The following is a 15,388-nucleotide window of genomic DNA, read 5'->3' on the forward strand; positions in this document are numbered from 1 at the left end:
ATTTTAGTTTTACAAGATGAAGATTGTCCTGTGGCTAGATGGTAGTGATGGTGATATAACAATGCGAATCTACTTGGTGCTTCTGAACAATAAGCTAAAAAAAGTTAAAAGACCAGTTTATGAAAAGTTAAAGTATATATTACAATTTTAAGAAAATAACGTAAAACAACAACCACCCAACAGTGTGGCCCATGGTAAAGATAAATCAATGTAGCAAATTGAGCGCAGAAATAGAATGGCACATATGTGGTCACAAAGCCAAGGTAATTCAATGTATAAAAGACAGTCTTTTCAACAAATGGTGGTGGAACTATGGTATATCCCTATGAGAAAGAAAAGAACTTCAGCTTCTACCTCACACCATATCCGCAAATGCTGACAGATCATAGACGTACACCAAAAAGACAGGGTTATAAAATTTCTAAAAGGAAATATAGGAGAAAATCTTCATGACCTTGGGGTAGGCAGAGATTTCTTACACAGAGAAGCACAAACCATAAAAGAAAAAGTTGATCAAATGACTTCATAAAAAATTAAAAAACTGCTTTCCACAGCCACTATCAAAACAATGAAAAGGCAAGACAGACTGGGAGAAAATAGTCACAATTACATAAACCTAGCAAGGATTTGTATTCAGAATATACATACATCGTTTAACAACACGTTATTATACAGAATTCTTGCTTTCTATTAGACGAAGAACATGATTAAAATAAGAGCAAAGGTCTTGAACTGACAATTTAGAAAAGAGGTAGAATCGCCTTGAACACTATGCCCATGACGCTGGCCCCCAAAGCGGAAACGCACGTATAACTGTACCTAAACGGCCTTTGAAGTGAGACAGTCTAACAGGATAGGGTCATAACTACTCCCTGAGTAAAAAGAAAGTCAAAACTGTCAGTCTACCGATCCTCAACGACTTGATTCTCCAAACTCTTGCAGCTATGGACAATAAGGGAGGCTCGCGATATCCGCAAATACTTTGACACGGCCCTTGAGAAAGGACAACAGGAAGTAGAGAGCGCAGGCGCGTCCGGGGCTTCCCCACAGTTGGCGTCTGATTGCAGCGTAAAGGAGGAAAGGGGCGGAGCAAAATAGAACCAGCTCAGGTATAGGAGCGCGGGACTCGAGCTCCCAGGCATTCCCACGTAGGCGTAGCCGCTACTGTTAACCACCGCCTTCGAGTACGTGCTCTCGCGGTATTTGTCCTGGCTCTCGCGGGGTTTAGCGTGGCAATCAGAGACCCGGCCGGGGGGCGGGGGTGGCGGTCCGTTAGTGGCGTTGGCCTCCGGCCGCGGTGGCAGCGCTTTCTCCTCTGTCTACTGGGAGGTCTCAGGCTGGAGGCCAACCAGGTGAAGAGCGCGGCTGCATGTGTGTGCGCACTCCATGGGAGCCGGGAGGCCTGAGGTGAGAGGGAGCCGGTCTCGGCCTCCGGCGCTGTCGCGACAGGCCTGCGGGAGGTGACTGAGGCGCGGGCTCCGCCCCAGCCCCCGCCCCAGCCCCCGCCCTGACCGCTTTCCTCTCCATCTCTCCCAGCTTTTGCTGCCGCCTCGGTCGCTATGGGGGCGCAGGACCGGCCGCAATGCCACTTCGACATCGAAATCAACCGGGAGCCGGGTGAGCCGGGCCACTGGGGAGCCCTGCGGGGCCTTGGCTTGCCTTGGGGAAGGGGAGGGGTCTACCTTCATCAACCCTCCCCCAAGCCTTTTTGGGAACTGGTAGGCGCAGTCCGTACTCCCTTTTCTCCTGAGGGAAAATCTGTGGAGAGGAGGGTGGTCCGAATACAAACTAATCGGAGTCCAGGCCTCGTCCTCCCAAACTCCTTGCCCCTGCACCCCTCCTGAGTGTTCCTGCCCTGCCTTAGCGCCAGGAAAAGGGGTGCGATCCTTCTGGACTTTGTCTCTCACAATATCTCTAAGGAGCAAACACTCCCAATTTCGATTTCTGGTATCTTGCTCTGTACTATGAGCTTTGGACTCGTACGTTGTATATTTTCTAATTATTGTGCATCATTAATAGGTTAATTTTGCTTTTATTTTTCCTTAAGTGTCTTTAGCCATAATTCCTTGGTTCATGGGGTAATGACTTAGCACAAGTCTTGGGCTTTAAACCAAAGCATTTAGTATCAACGGACTTGCAATGTGTGTTCTCTTCCATTACTGTTTTCTTTAGGGAATCCAGCCATTCCTTGGTATATTTTTTTGAAAATGAGATATTTTCTTCTCAAGGATAGTTAACTTCATTCTACGTAGCAGAGCGTGCGAGATTCCAAACAGTTTTCTTAGCTTTTTTTTTTTTTTTTTTTACTGTGACAGAAGTTTTAGTTGGAAGCATGTATACAGTCTCTGCAGATCTTGTTCAGCAGATTGTCTACTGTTCTAGACTGAGAATATAGCAATGCATAAAACAAAGGCCTCTCTTCCTTGTAGTTTATATTCTGTTGGAGGAAGACAGACAATAAACCAGAAAAAAAAAAAGTGTCTTGTAATAGGGGTACTGTTTTAATAGATTGGTCAGAAAAGGACATTTTAAGAGGATGACATTTAAGTAGACCTGAAAGAGAAGGTGAGGGTGTGGATATCTCAGAGAAGAACCTTCCTGATAGAGGAACAGATAATATGAAGGCCTTGACGAAAAAGTGTACCTTCTTGTTTGAGGAACAGAAAGTGTAGTAGCCTCCTTGACTTGATGAGAAAGCGTACCTTCTTGTTTGAGGAGTAAAGGAGGCAACTGAGTAGCACAAAATGAGTAAAGGCCAGAGTAAGAACTTTGACTCCGTGAGATAAAATGTTGAAAGGTTTTGAGCAAAGGAATGATGTGATCTTAGAAATTTTTGTTGCATTCTCTCTTCATCTTTTGAACCTTGAGGCTCTTAATCATTATTCTATAGTGAATTTTCGTTTTGAATAAGAAGGCTTATTTTTTTAAGAGTTAAAAATAGCATAGTCCTGGAAAGTAGAGGTCAAACAAAGGTTCTGTAGCCCTGGAAAGTACTCCTTATCTTGTACACATTCATATCCTAGTTTCGCAAATAACTTTTGTCATGAAACATCTCCAGAATGTGTTTGGCAAATGTAAAATGAACTTTGATCACCAATATTATAATACCGTTCCGGTAGAAGTGACTAGAACTCTGGAGAACACTGAACCGTATATAAAACAAGGAATGCTTGCATTGTTCTAGGTTGAACCAGTTGATAACTGGCAATTTCATATGGTTCAGTTTCATATATAATATTGATATTTCTCTAGCACTTTTCAGTATATTATCTAAGTAGTAGGTACTTGTGGAGAAGGCAATGGCACCCCACTCCAGTACTCTTGCCTGGAGTATCCCATGGACGGAGGAGCCTGGTGGGCTGCAGTCCATGGGGTCGCTGAGGGTCGGACACGACTGAGCGACTTCACTTTCACTTTTCACTTTCATGCATTGGAGAAGGAAATGGCAACCCACTCCAGTGTTCTTGCCTGGAGAATCCCAGGGACGCGGGAGCCTGGTAGGCTGCCGTCTATGGGGTCGCACAGGGTCGGACACGACTGAAGCGACTTAGCAGCAGCAGCAGTAGGTACTTGATTTTTACACAGCTTGTAAGAATCTCTTCAGTTGTTTGAAATGAGGTGTCTTGCTTTGTATTATTTAACCTTTAGTATGTATGTCATTGAGTATTTATTCAAGTAATAACTCTTGTCTTCTCGTATAGTTAATAATTCCCTTGATACAAAGTAATATCTTTTATTTACTTTGATAAGTAAAGATCCTTTAATGAGTAGCTATGTTGTCCATATTAATGAGAGATCAATAAGTACTGATAAAAATTGAACAGCACAGTGTGTATTTTCCATTACTATCAATGGAAATTTGTATATTTTATAGCAAACGAGGCTTTTGAATTGTAAAGCCACCAAATGAATGCAAGTATATATTAAAAGAGGAATGTCTTTAAATTACATGAGTATAGTTACAGAACTATTCATGTTGTTACTTCTCTTTGAGTTTTGGTGGTTTGTGGCTTTTAAGCAACTAGCTCATTTAATCTTAAGTTGTCAAACAACATCATCCTTTAATTTAGTATCTGTGGGATCTATAGTAATATCACTTTTATTCCTCATGTGATAATTTGTGCCTGTTGTCTTTCTTTCTGTGGCCAGTTTGGCTAGGAGTTTTACCAATTTTACTGTTATTTCAAAGAACCAGATTTTCATTTCATTGGTGTTTTGTTCTGTTTTCTTTTTTCAGAGGTTCTGTTTATTTTTTCTGACAGGCAGGTCCACCCTTCTTTGATTAAATATTAGTTCTCTCTATGGTTGTTACTGGTTGGTTAAACTGAGTACCTTTCAGGGCAGACATGAAATAGGAATCTACCTTTTCCTTCTTTGGTGCTTCAGAAACTTATTTTGCCCTTTTCAGATGTTGTATCAAGAAGTGGAATATTGGAGCCCAGGGAAACAGGTTTTAGATATCTGGTGCAAACTGATATAAGCCAGTTTAGTCAAAAATGGCTATTAAGTTTTTAGAGCATATCAAGGAGTCACCAATAAGTTAATGGCTGTAGACTGCTTTTGTCACAACCTTGCTACCAGGACACAGTGAAAGCAAGTCACATTTGCCATATGTAGATGTTGACAAGCAAGTATACATACACATAAGTCATAAAACCAGTTCTGTAAGTCTGATGAAGTCATTTTCAGTGCTCCAAGTACTCTTTATGTGGAAGATTTCTGGTCTTGAAAATTGCCATGCGAATCTTTTAGTTTTGTGTACCAGAATCCTCTTAAATCTTGACTAGACCCAGGACCTTTTTGATGAACCCAGCCTGAGATTCTACTCCAAAGGGTGACTCCAGATTTATGTCCTATTAATGGGAGGGTATGGATTATCTCCAAATGTTTTTATTCAGTCTGTATGTTCCAGACATTACCAGTTTGCCAATAAAAACAGATTTTAAGCATTCATTTTACTAATTACTATTTGATTAGAGATAAAGATAGCAAAAGCAGTATTAGAAGTCACCTCTGGAGTACGGCCTTTGATTTATCACTCCCCTTGAGGCTGTGTGTTTCTTAGAGGCCTGAGGTGTAGTTTTAAAATGAGAATGTCTATGTAAGGTATTTTTGAAAAATTATAGTTGTAATATATTACATTATAATAGTATAATGGTGTAGACCTTTTTTTGTTTTCAAACTGGGAAATGCTATCATGAGACCAGAAGTCAAACTCCCAATTTTTTCACTCCCATTTCTGTTAGTATTCAATAGTTTTTCAAAGGCAGCAGTGACACAACAGATTGAATGCAGAAGCAGATAGGAAAATCTATCTTTTATTACATTAGACATGAAATAGGAAATCTCATGAAATGAGATTTGCAAAAATGTAAAAGATGACACTCATTAAGTTTTTTGTTCATATTTCAAAATGTAAAGTATTAAGAAAGAACCCATATTGGGCTTCCCTGGCAGCTCAGTAGTAAAGAGACTGCCTGCTAGTGCAGGAGTCATGGGTTCAACCCCTGGTCTGAGAAGATCCCACCTGCTACAGAACAACTAAGCCAGTGGGCCCAGCTACTGAGCCTGTGCTCTAAGGCCTAGAAACTGTAGCTGCTGAACCCCGTGTGCCCTAGAGCCTGTGCTCCTTGACAAGAGAAGCCGCCGCAGTGAGAAACCCGTACACTGCAACTGGAGGCTTGTCCCCTCTTGCTGCAACTAGAGAAAAACCTGTGTAGCAACAAAGACCCAGCACAGCCAAAATTAAATGCATAAAATTATTTTTTTAAAAACCATATTCAAATGTCTTTATAAAGTCTTCAGTAATTGTTTAGCATATAGAGGGATTCTGAGACCAAAGAGTTTGAGAACTGCTGATAAAGACACATGCTTTCATAGAACTCAAGCATTGGGTTTTATCTGCAATCGTTTTAAACTTTTTGTTTGAATATAATTTCATGTTTATAGGAAGTTGAAAAGTAAAAGCAGTAAAAAGAATGCCAATCTATTCTTTACCTGTTGCTGCTGCTGCTAAGTCGCTTCAGTCGTGTCCGACTCTGTGCGACCCCATAGATGGCAGCCCACCAGGCTCCCCCGTCCCTGGGATTCTCCAGGCAAGAACACTGGAGTGGGTTGCCATTTCCTTCTCCAATGCATGAAAGTGAAAAGTGAAAGAGAAGTCACTCAGTCGTGTCCAACTCTTCACGACCCCATGGACTGCAGCCCACCAGGCTCCTCCGTCCATGGGATTTTCCAGGCAAGAGTACTGGAGTGGGGTGCCATTACCTTCTCCGATTCTTTACCTAGATTCTTTACCTAGATTCACCTATTTACATTTTATACCATTTGCTTTATTAATCTCTCTCTTTCTCTCTAAACGCACAATTTTTTTCTGAATCATTTGAAGATATGTTACCCGCATCATGGCTCTTTACCCCTAAGTACGTGCATGTATTTATTAAGAACAGAAATATTCATTAAAAGAGTCTTAAACATTTTAAAATTTTTTTCAAAGAAAAGAAAGGGGTATTCTCCAACATAACCACAATGCAGTTGTCAACTTCATAAATTTACATGGATACAATACTTTAGTCTACTATCTCTGTATTCTATTTTTGTTCGTTGGCCTAAAAAATCATTTATATCATTCTTTACCCTCCATTTCCATAGCTTTTGTCTTTTATGAGATTGACATTTTAAAAAGATATAGCCCCCTTCTTGAATAGAATGTTACTTATTTTGTATTTGTCAGAGGCTTAAAGTGGTGTTGGAGAAGACTCTTGAGAGTCCCTTGGACTGCAAGGATATCCAACCAGTCCATTCTGAAGGAGATCAGCCCTGGGATTTCTTTGGAAGGAATGATGCTAAAGCTGAAACTCCAGTACTTTGGCCACCTCATGCAAAGAGTTGACTCATTGGAAAAGACTGATACTGGGAGGGATTGGGGGCAGGAGGAGAAGGGGATGACAGAGGATGAGATGGCTGGATGGAATCACTGACTCGATGGACGTGAGTCTGAGTGAACTCTGGGAGTTGGTGATGGACAGGGAGGCCTGGCGTGCTGTGATTGATGGGGTCACAAAGAGTTGGACACGACTGAGCGACTGAACTGAACTGAACTAAAGTTGATTTTCCAAAATGATGACCAAGGTGTTTCTTTAAAAGAATGCTTGACTTTAGAATTTTGTTTATGTGGGCCTCAGAACAATGTCATAAAACCCTGGCAATTTATCAAAATAGGTAAAATGGATGTTTTAGCTTTACTGCTCAAGGTTCACATGAATCAAAGAAACTAAAAATATGTTCTTAGTAAACACTATAGAGTATTTGGAACTGAAACTGAGAAACAAGTTTAAAGTAAAGAGGAAGACAAATGTTTGAGTACTGCTTATGACCTAGGGAAAGCCCTCTGACCTCTTTGTAAATGGAAGTGCTGCTGCTGCTGCTGCTGCTAAGTCGCTTCAGTCGTGTCCGACTCTGTGCGACCCCATAGACGGCAGCCCACCAGGCTCCTCCAACCCTGGAATTCTCCAGGCAAGAACACTGGAGTGGGTTGCCATTTCCTTCTCCAATGCGTGAAAGTGAAAAGTGAAAGTGAAGTCGTGTCTGACTCTTAGCGACCCTATGGATTGCAGCCCACCAGGCTCCTCCGTCCATGGGATTTTCCAGGCAAAAGTACTGGAGTGGGGAAATGAAAGTACTATAGAGTCATTATTGTGGTTCTAAAGTACAGCAAAATTTGCTTGTATTCGAAATTAACCTTTAAACTTTAGATTAATATCCAAAATAACTTATACTTTGAGATAGAGCAGGGCATATGAGACCTGATTTGTACGGGGGCCGGGAGAAATGAATCTCCCATCTCAAGCATGCTCTGGGTCATAAGCTTGTGAATACAATGACTCGATGACTCTGGATGCAGTGGTTTGCTCCATTTAAATGATTTCTCCCTTTTGTATATACTCAGACTAATAAGACAGTGCAGTATTGCTTGCATGGTAAGGTTCTTGAAAAGAGTAATTAAATAATACAACCACGTGTCTTAAAGATCATATTTTTAAAATGAATTTATTCTAATCAATTAAGGAGCACAATTTTTCTTAGCCAGATTACCATTTGTGTTGTGACACAGATAGCAAGGAGGGGAACTACTGTGTGGGAGAAAAGGATGGTGAGCAGCACTGCTGTTTTGAATTATTCTCATCTATTTAATAGTTACTTGAAAGACCACAAGGAGGGTTATGCTAATGACAGTGCTGAGAAAGGTCAGAGTGAGGTGTGATCAGTTGTAGGATTTCCCCAGTGATGTTTAAATGTTATAAGATATTCTTATAACTAAAAGCATGCCTTTATCATTGATACTCCTAAGATAAAAACTATTTTTTACTAGAACCTGAAATTCCCTTGTCCCCAGCTCACATTGTCCCATGGGAACAGTTGTCTTTCTATGTGATTTTTTGATAATGCAGTGTTTCTTTCAGTTTTTTCATGTTATTGCAGAGTTGCCTGTATTTGTAAAGAACCTAGCACAGCATGTGACACACTTGTTTTTTAAGTTGCTTTAATTAGTGCATTTGCGTGAACGTGAGCTTGAGCACTGAGCTCATGTTCAGTTTTAGGGCAAAGGCTTGTTACCATTTCTGTAAGCAAGAAGGTTCTCCTTCACCCCCTTTTCTCCTTATTTTTTTATAAATTGGGCCCAGAGAATCCCAGTAATAACCACAGGCCTGGTTGAAAGGTCGTGAAGGCAAATTCATACGGATTTTTTTTTTTTAATTAAATTTTTTTATTGAAAGATAATTGATTTACAGAATTTTGTTGTTTTCTGTCAAACCTCAACATGAATCAGCTATAGGTATACATATATCCCCTCCCTATATATCCCTTTCCTCTTGAACCTCTCTCCCATCTCCTGCCCCATCCCACCCCTCTAGATTGATACAGAGCCCCTGTTGAGTTTCCTGAGCCATACACCAAATTCCCATAGACTGTCTACTTTACATATGGTAATGTAAATTTCCTTGTTACTCTTTCCATACATCTCACCCTCTCCTCCCCTCTCCCCATGTCCTTAAGTTTATTCTCTATGTCTGTTTCTCCATTGCTGCCCTGTAAATAAATTCTTGAGTACCATTTTTCTAGACTCCATGTATGTGTTAGAATACAATATCTATCTTTCTCTGACTCACTTCACTCTGTATAATAGGTTCTGGGTTCATCCACCTTATCAGAACTGACTCAAACGCATTCCTTTTTATGGCTGAGTAATATTCCATTGTGTATATGTACTACTTCTTTATCCATTCATCTGTCGATGGACATCTAGGTTGCTTCCATGTTCTAGCTATTGTAAATAGTGCTGCAGTGAACAATGAGATACATGTGTCTTTTTCAATTTTGGTTTCCTCAGGGTATATGCCTAAGAGTGGAGCTGGGTCATATGGTGGTTTTATTCCTAGTTTTTATAAGGAATCTCCATACCGTCTTCCTTAGTGGCTGTATCAATTTACATTCCCACCACAGTGCAAGAGCATTCCCTTTTCTCCACACCCTCTCCAGCATTTATTGTTTGTAGACTTCTTGATGATGGCCATTCTGACCGGTGTGAGGTGATATCTCATTGTAGTTTTGATTTGCATTTCTCTAATAATGAGCGATGTTGAGCATCTTTTCATGAGTTTGTTAGCCATCTGTGTGTCATCTTTGGAGAAATGTCTGTTTAAGTCTTTTTCCCACTTTTTGATTGGGTTGTTTTTCTGGTATTGAGTTGTATGAGCTGCTTGTATATTTTGGAAATCAATCCTTTCTTACTTGTTTCATTTGCTATTCTCCCATTCTGAGAGTTGTTACGGGTTTTTATGGGGACTTTGAGAGGAGAAAATTGGCTTCTTAGCACTATCCTTTTCCTTCCTTTTCTCTGCCTCAAATCTCCACGTGAAATATACAAAGATTTTTCTCCTTTTTTGCCTTTAACATAAGATGATTATTCCTTGTCTCTTACCTCTTACTCCTGTTTGAATCCCTGTGCTTTTCAGCTGTTTTTCTACATTTGTTGGTATTCATCTGTCAGTGTTGTTGCAAATGGAATTCTGACAATGGTGGATGAACTACATGTCCAGTATGATTCAGAATTTTTTTTAACAGTTCTGATAGGTACATCATTTACTTTACAGTCTTTAGCAGTGTTCTTAACCTTGTACTGTAGTACTGCACCCAAAACAATTTGGTTTTGTTCATGTTTCTTTCTTTTGCTCTTAACAACACAGTGCCATGGCAGAGACAGAATTTCTGCTCAAACCATTGCCCCATGAGTGTGAAAGGTCAATAGAAATTTTGTTTCTTCATCAGGTTAGAGGGTAGGGTATTCAGTTCAGTTCAGTTCAGTCGCTCAGTCGTGTCCGACTCTTTGTGACCCCATGAATCGCAGCACACCAGGCCTCCCTGTCCATCACCAACTCCCGGAGTCCACTCAGACTTACGTGCATCGAGTCAGTGATGCCATCCAGCCATCTCATCCTCTGTTGTCCCCTTTTCCTCCTGCCCCCAATCCCTCCCAGCATCAGAGTCTTCTCCAGTGAGTCAACTCTTCGCATGAGGTGGCCAAAGTACTGGAGTTTCAGCTTCAGCATCATTCCCTCCAAAGAAATCCCAGAGCTGATCTCCTTCAGAATGGACCGGTTGGATCTCCTTGCAGTCCAAGCGACTCTCAAGAGTCTTCTCCAACACCACAGTTCAAAAGCATCAATTCTTCGGCACTCAGCTTTCTTCACAGTCCAACTCTCACGTCCATACATGACCACAGGAAAAACCATAGCCTTGACTAGATGTACCTTTGTTGGCAAAGTAATGTCTCTGCTTTTCAATATGCTGTCTGGGTTGGTCATAACTTTCCTTCCAAGGAGTGAGCGTCTTTTAATTTCATGGCTGCAGTCACCATCTGCAGTGATTTTGGAGCCCCAGAAAATAAAGTCTGACACTGTTTCCACTGTTTCCCCATCTATTTCCCATGAAATGATGGGACCAGATGCCATGATCTTCGTTTTCTGAATGTTGAGCTTTAAGCCAACATTTTCACTCTCCACTTTTACTTTCATCAAGAGGCTTTTTAGTTCCTCTTCACTTTCTGCCATAAGGGTGGTGTCATCTGCATATCTGAGGTTATTGATACTTCTCCCGGCAATCTTGATTCCAGCTTCTGCTTCTTCCAGCCCAGCATTTCTCATGATGTACTCTGCATATAAGTTAAATAAGTAGGGTGACAATATACAGCCTTGACGTACTCCTACCACTAGAGGGTTCATAATTGTCTGTAAAGGAGAAACTAAAAATATTTGAAATTTTCATCAGTTTTTGTGTGGAGGCATAAGACTTTGGGCGGAAGAACTCTTTATTGAAGTTACTATAGTCCTAGAGAAAAGGTGAAGTTTCAGTTGTTTTGATTATATCTTTTATTCTGAAAAACATCTGTCTTAAAGAGATTCCAAAGACCTATGTATGTTGTAGTTTGCAAAGCTATATGATTTTGAATTTTGACACCCACCTAGCCAGCCATTTCTTAGGGATTTATGAGTGATGGAAATACTCTGATAAGAGTATTAATAAATTATTTTACATAGGATAATAAATTATTTCTATGTAAATACAAAGAATAGTACTTAATATTACTGATATTACATGCATTTCCTAAAATTCTGAAATGTTTTTAGATACATTGCTATCTTCCTTTTTGCTTTCTTAACTTTCTCTTCATTTCTTTAGACATCAAGATCAGCTAGAAGGTTTTGAAACTGCATTAATTTTGACTCCAGCACTCGATTTGACAGTGCTGACACGGGAGTCTCTTCTTACATGATTCCATTCTTCTACTTTTTATCCTTTAAGGTTGTTTCTTACACAGTAACCTTGTTTTGTCCTCGCAGTAACTGACTGACATGCCAGGAATAAAGTAAAATCTTAGTGACACAATATATCAAGGCATTTTGTGTCTACTGGATTATGCCTGATCCAGTTAATTTTGATTTATTCTACAAGTCTTGACTATGTACAAATGTTCATAATGGAAAAGCTTTTATAGAATAAAGGGAAAAGGAACTCCTGGAAAATGGTTGTAATTCAAAATTCCCTTTATTTTATTGACAGGAGGGCAAAGTTGAAACAGTTTTTAAAATAATATGACTTGCCCCTTGTACTCTCATTCACAAGGTGAGTTTTCCAGACATTACAGAATATGTAATGATGTCACTGCTCTGACAGCTGATGGAACAGTTACCTGAGTATTCTTGTTTTGAAAATTTCTGAGTTTTAATTTATAATACAGTAAATATCAAAATTATAACCCACATTTTAAAAGCTTTAGTCATTTTTGAGAGTTTAAAGGAGTCCTGAGATGAACAGATTTGTGAAACACTTCTCTTTTGGCATGAGAGGCATGTTGAGTTCTGTCTGACTCTTTGCAACCCCATGGACTGTAGCCTGTCAGGCTCTTCTGTCATGGGATTCTCCAGGCAAGAATACTGAGAGTGGGTTGCAATTTCCTCCTCCAGGGGATCTTCCCTGACCCAGAGATCGAACCTGAGTTTCCTGCATTGGTAGGCAGATTGTTTATTGCATAATTAAGTCGAATTTGGAGACTTGCTCCTATTGTTTCTTGTTTGTTTGTTGATTAGTTTTTAGGAACCATAACCTATTCTCTTTCTGCCCTCTCAGGGAATTTAATGTGCGTTTTAGTTGTGAGTGACAGTTCAGGGGTTGGCTGTGAACAGTTCTTGCATAAAGGTAAATGTAGAGGACAGAGCTTTCTTCTACTAGTACTAGCCCAGAGTGACTGTCTTATGATGTGCTCTCATCACTGGAGGGGTTTAGGCATAAATCAGACAACTGTTATCGAGAATATCTTTAAAGATTAATAGTTCAGGTAGGAGATATACTAAGAGAGATCTAATAAAATAAGGTCCTGTTAAAGACACTTAAAATCCCACAGTTCTGGACTGAATTCACTTTGGTTGCATGTGAATCCTAATGCTAATAAATATAGTATGGTTCTTATTAATTGGTATTGCCTAGTTAAATTCTTTTCCTGTTGAATCTCTTAAAAAAATTAAAATGAATGATAAAAATGGGCCTCTCAATTTGTTTATTTTCTTTATTTCTCCCATATAAATATGATACATTTAATCAACTTGCTTACCTGTTTTTTCATGTGTTTTATTTCAGTTGGTCGAATTATGTTTCAGCTCTTTTCAGATATATGTCCAAAAACATGCAAAAACTTCCTTTGCCTATGCTCAGGTAAATGAATTATTAGATTATTTCCAATGAGAAGTCCTGGCTTAAAATTTTACCTTCCTTAACAGAATAGCTGTTTTCCTTAAAAAGTAATGGATTGTGAAATGAAAAATAAAAAATATTATTTTCACTGATAAGTCAGGGAAGCATTTCTTAAAGAGAGGAGAAAGAAATGGTCTCAAAAATTTAAAAGGAAGTACCACCATATGTAATGGAATCTTTATGCATTGTAGTTTAAAAAATAATAGCATGTATTCAAAACTGATTTATTTTGATAGAATTTTACAGATTTTAGTACTTTGAATAAATTTAGCCTTCCAGATCTCACAATAAATTTACGATTAGAGGATAGAGAAGCAGAACATAATGATGTTGTTGTTACATGTAATTGGATTTATATTTTTAAACAGTAGATAAAATGGGGAGGAAAGACATTTATAATGTTGCTTATGTCTTAGAGTGTCCTATACCAGGGAGGAATTTGACAAAGAGCTAATTGAATGGTTGTTCCCATGGAAGAATATGTTTGTAGCTAAATTTCATTTCTTTTTTTTTTCCAGGAGAGAAAGGCCTTGGGAAAACAACTGGAAAGAAGTTATGTTATAAAGGTTCTACATTCCATCGTGTGGTTAAAAACTTTATGATTCAGGGTGGGGACTTCAGTGAAGGTAGAGCTAAAAGTTATGCTCTTAATAACTGTATTAATTCCTAAAGCACCTCATTATTTTAATTATAAATATTGTGTCACAGTATGATGTAAATATTAGATGGTCAGTGAATAGTTGTTGGATGAATGAATGTTGTAAGCCAAGAATATATCAGGTCAGATCAGATCAGATCAGTCGCTCAGTCGTGTCCGACTCTGTGACCCCATGAATTGCAGCACACCAGGCCTCCCTGTCCATCACCAACTCCCAGAGTTCACTCAGACTCACGTCCATCGAGTCAGTGATTCCATCCAGCCATCTCATCCTCTGTCGTCCCCTTCTTCTCCTGCCCCCAATCCCTCCCAGCATCAGAGTCTTTTCCAATGAGTCAACTCTTCGCATGAGCGTGGTGGCCAAAGTACTGGAGTTTCAGCTTCAGCATCATTCCTTCCAAAGAAATCCCAGGGCTGATCTCCTTCAGAATGGACCGGTTGGATCTCCTTGCAGTCCAAGTGACTCTCAAGAGTCTTCTCCAACACCACAGTTCAAAAGCATCAATTCTTTGGCGCTCAGCCTTCTTCACAGTCCAACTCTCACATCCATACATGACCACAGGAAAAACCATAGTCTTGACTAGACAAACCTTTATTGGCAAAGTAATGTCTCTGCTTTTGAATATGCTATCTAGGTTGGTCATAACTTCCAAGGAGTAAGCATCTTTTAATTTCATGGCTGCAGTCACCATCTGTAGTGATTTTGGAGCCCAGGAAAATAAAGTCTGACACTGTTTCCACTGTTTCCCCATCTATTTCCCATGAAGTGATGGGACCAGATGCCATGATCTTCATTTTCTGAATGTTGAGCTTTAAGCCAACTTTTTCACTTTTATAAAAAGCAAAATACTAAGAGGTTTTTTGTTTTGTTTTTATGCAGTTTTAATACAGTTATTTGGTGAATACCCTCTAGTGAATGCCAAAGTATTGTTCAATTGGTTTTATTCTTTTAGAGTTTTGCCAGTGTTTGAAATAAATGGGTTCTGGGGATAATTTTTTAAAATAGTTTTTATTATAATGGAATTGGATTTATAGTTTAAAAATGAGGTTGATTGAGGATTATTAGAATTTTTATCATCTACAGGAATTACAAGGTGTTAACTCCTTCAGCAAATTAAAACCATAAAGAGTAACTTATGTATGTTAGTATTTTTTTAGTTTTCATCATTGTTTAACGTAGCTCATTATTTTCAGGTAATGGAAAAGGTGGAGAATCAATTTATGGTGGTTATTTTAAAGGTAAGGCTTAATATTTTATGGTCTTTTGTCTCATTTCTGATATAAAGCAAGTTTGATCATGTACTTTTAATGAGAAGAGGTTTACTTATAGTTCACTTTTTGCATGAAACTAATGCTGCATGAAAATACTTTATTTGCATGAACTTGGGGATAAATTATATTGTAATATATAACTTTTAATTG

At 39.2% G+C, this 15,388-nt stretch overlaps 1 protein-coding gene across 21 annotated transcripts in view; it reads left to right on the top strand.

Annotated features, from left to right (window-relative positions):
• Positions 1 to 1,025: 1,025 nt before the first annotated feature.
• The window catches only part of NKTR (natural killer cell triggering receptor), a 44,411-nt gene continuing 30,048 nt past the window's right edge, over positions 1,026 to 15,388 (top strand). For 12 of the 21 annotated variants that reach the window (XM_086366164.1, XM_086366166.1, XM_086366172.1 and 9 more), the window contains exons 1-5: positions 1,242 to 1,407; positions 1,537 to 1,617; positions 13,195 to 13,269; positions 13,827 to 13,934; positions 15,161 to 15,205. Coding sequence is in view for 8 of the 21 variants with exons in the window: in XM_086366155.1 (XP_086222281.1) it covers positions 1,560 to 1,617; positions 13,195 to 13,269; positions 13,827 to 13,934; positions 15,161 to 15,205 (286 nt within the window). In the remaining 13 variants the exon portion in view is untranslated. Of the gene's footprint in view, positions 1,185 to 1,241; positions 1,408 to 1,536; positions 1,618 to 13,194; positions 13,270 to 13,826; positions 13,935 to 15,160; positions 15,206 to 15,388 lie in introns of those variants that run through there. The other 9 variants (XM_086366168.1, XM_086366160.1, XM_086366157.1 and 6 more) reach the window with 4 other exon arrangements.

The sequence above is a fragment of the Bos grunniens genome, chromosome 22 (assembly GCF_055505025.1).
Source record: "Bos grunniens cultivar Pamir isolate PY7600 chromosome 22, Bosgru_T2T1.0, whole genome shotgun sequence".
Classification (NCBI taxonomy): Eukaryota; Metazoa; Chordata; class Mammalia; order Artiodactyla; family Bovidae; genus Bos; species Bos grunniens.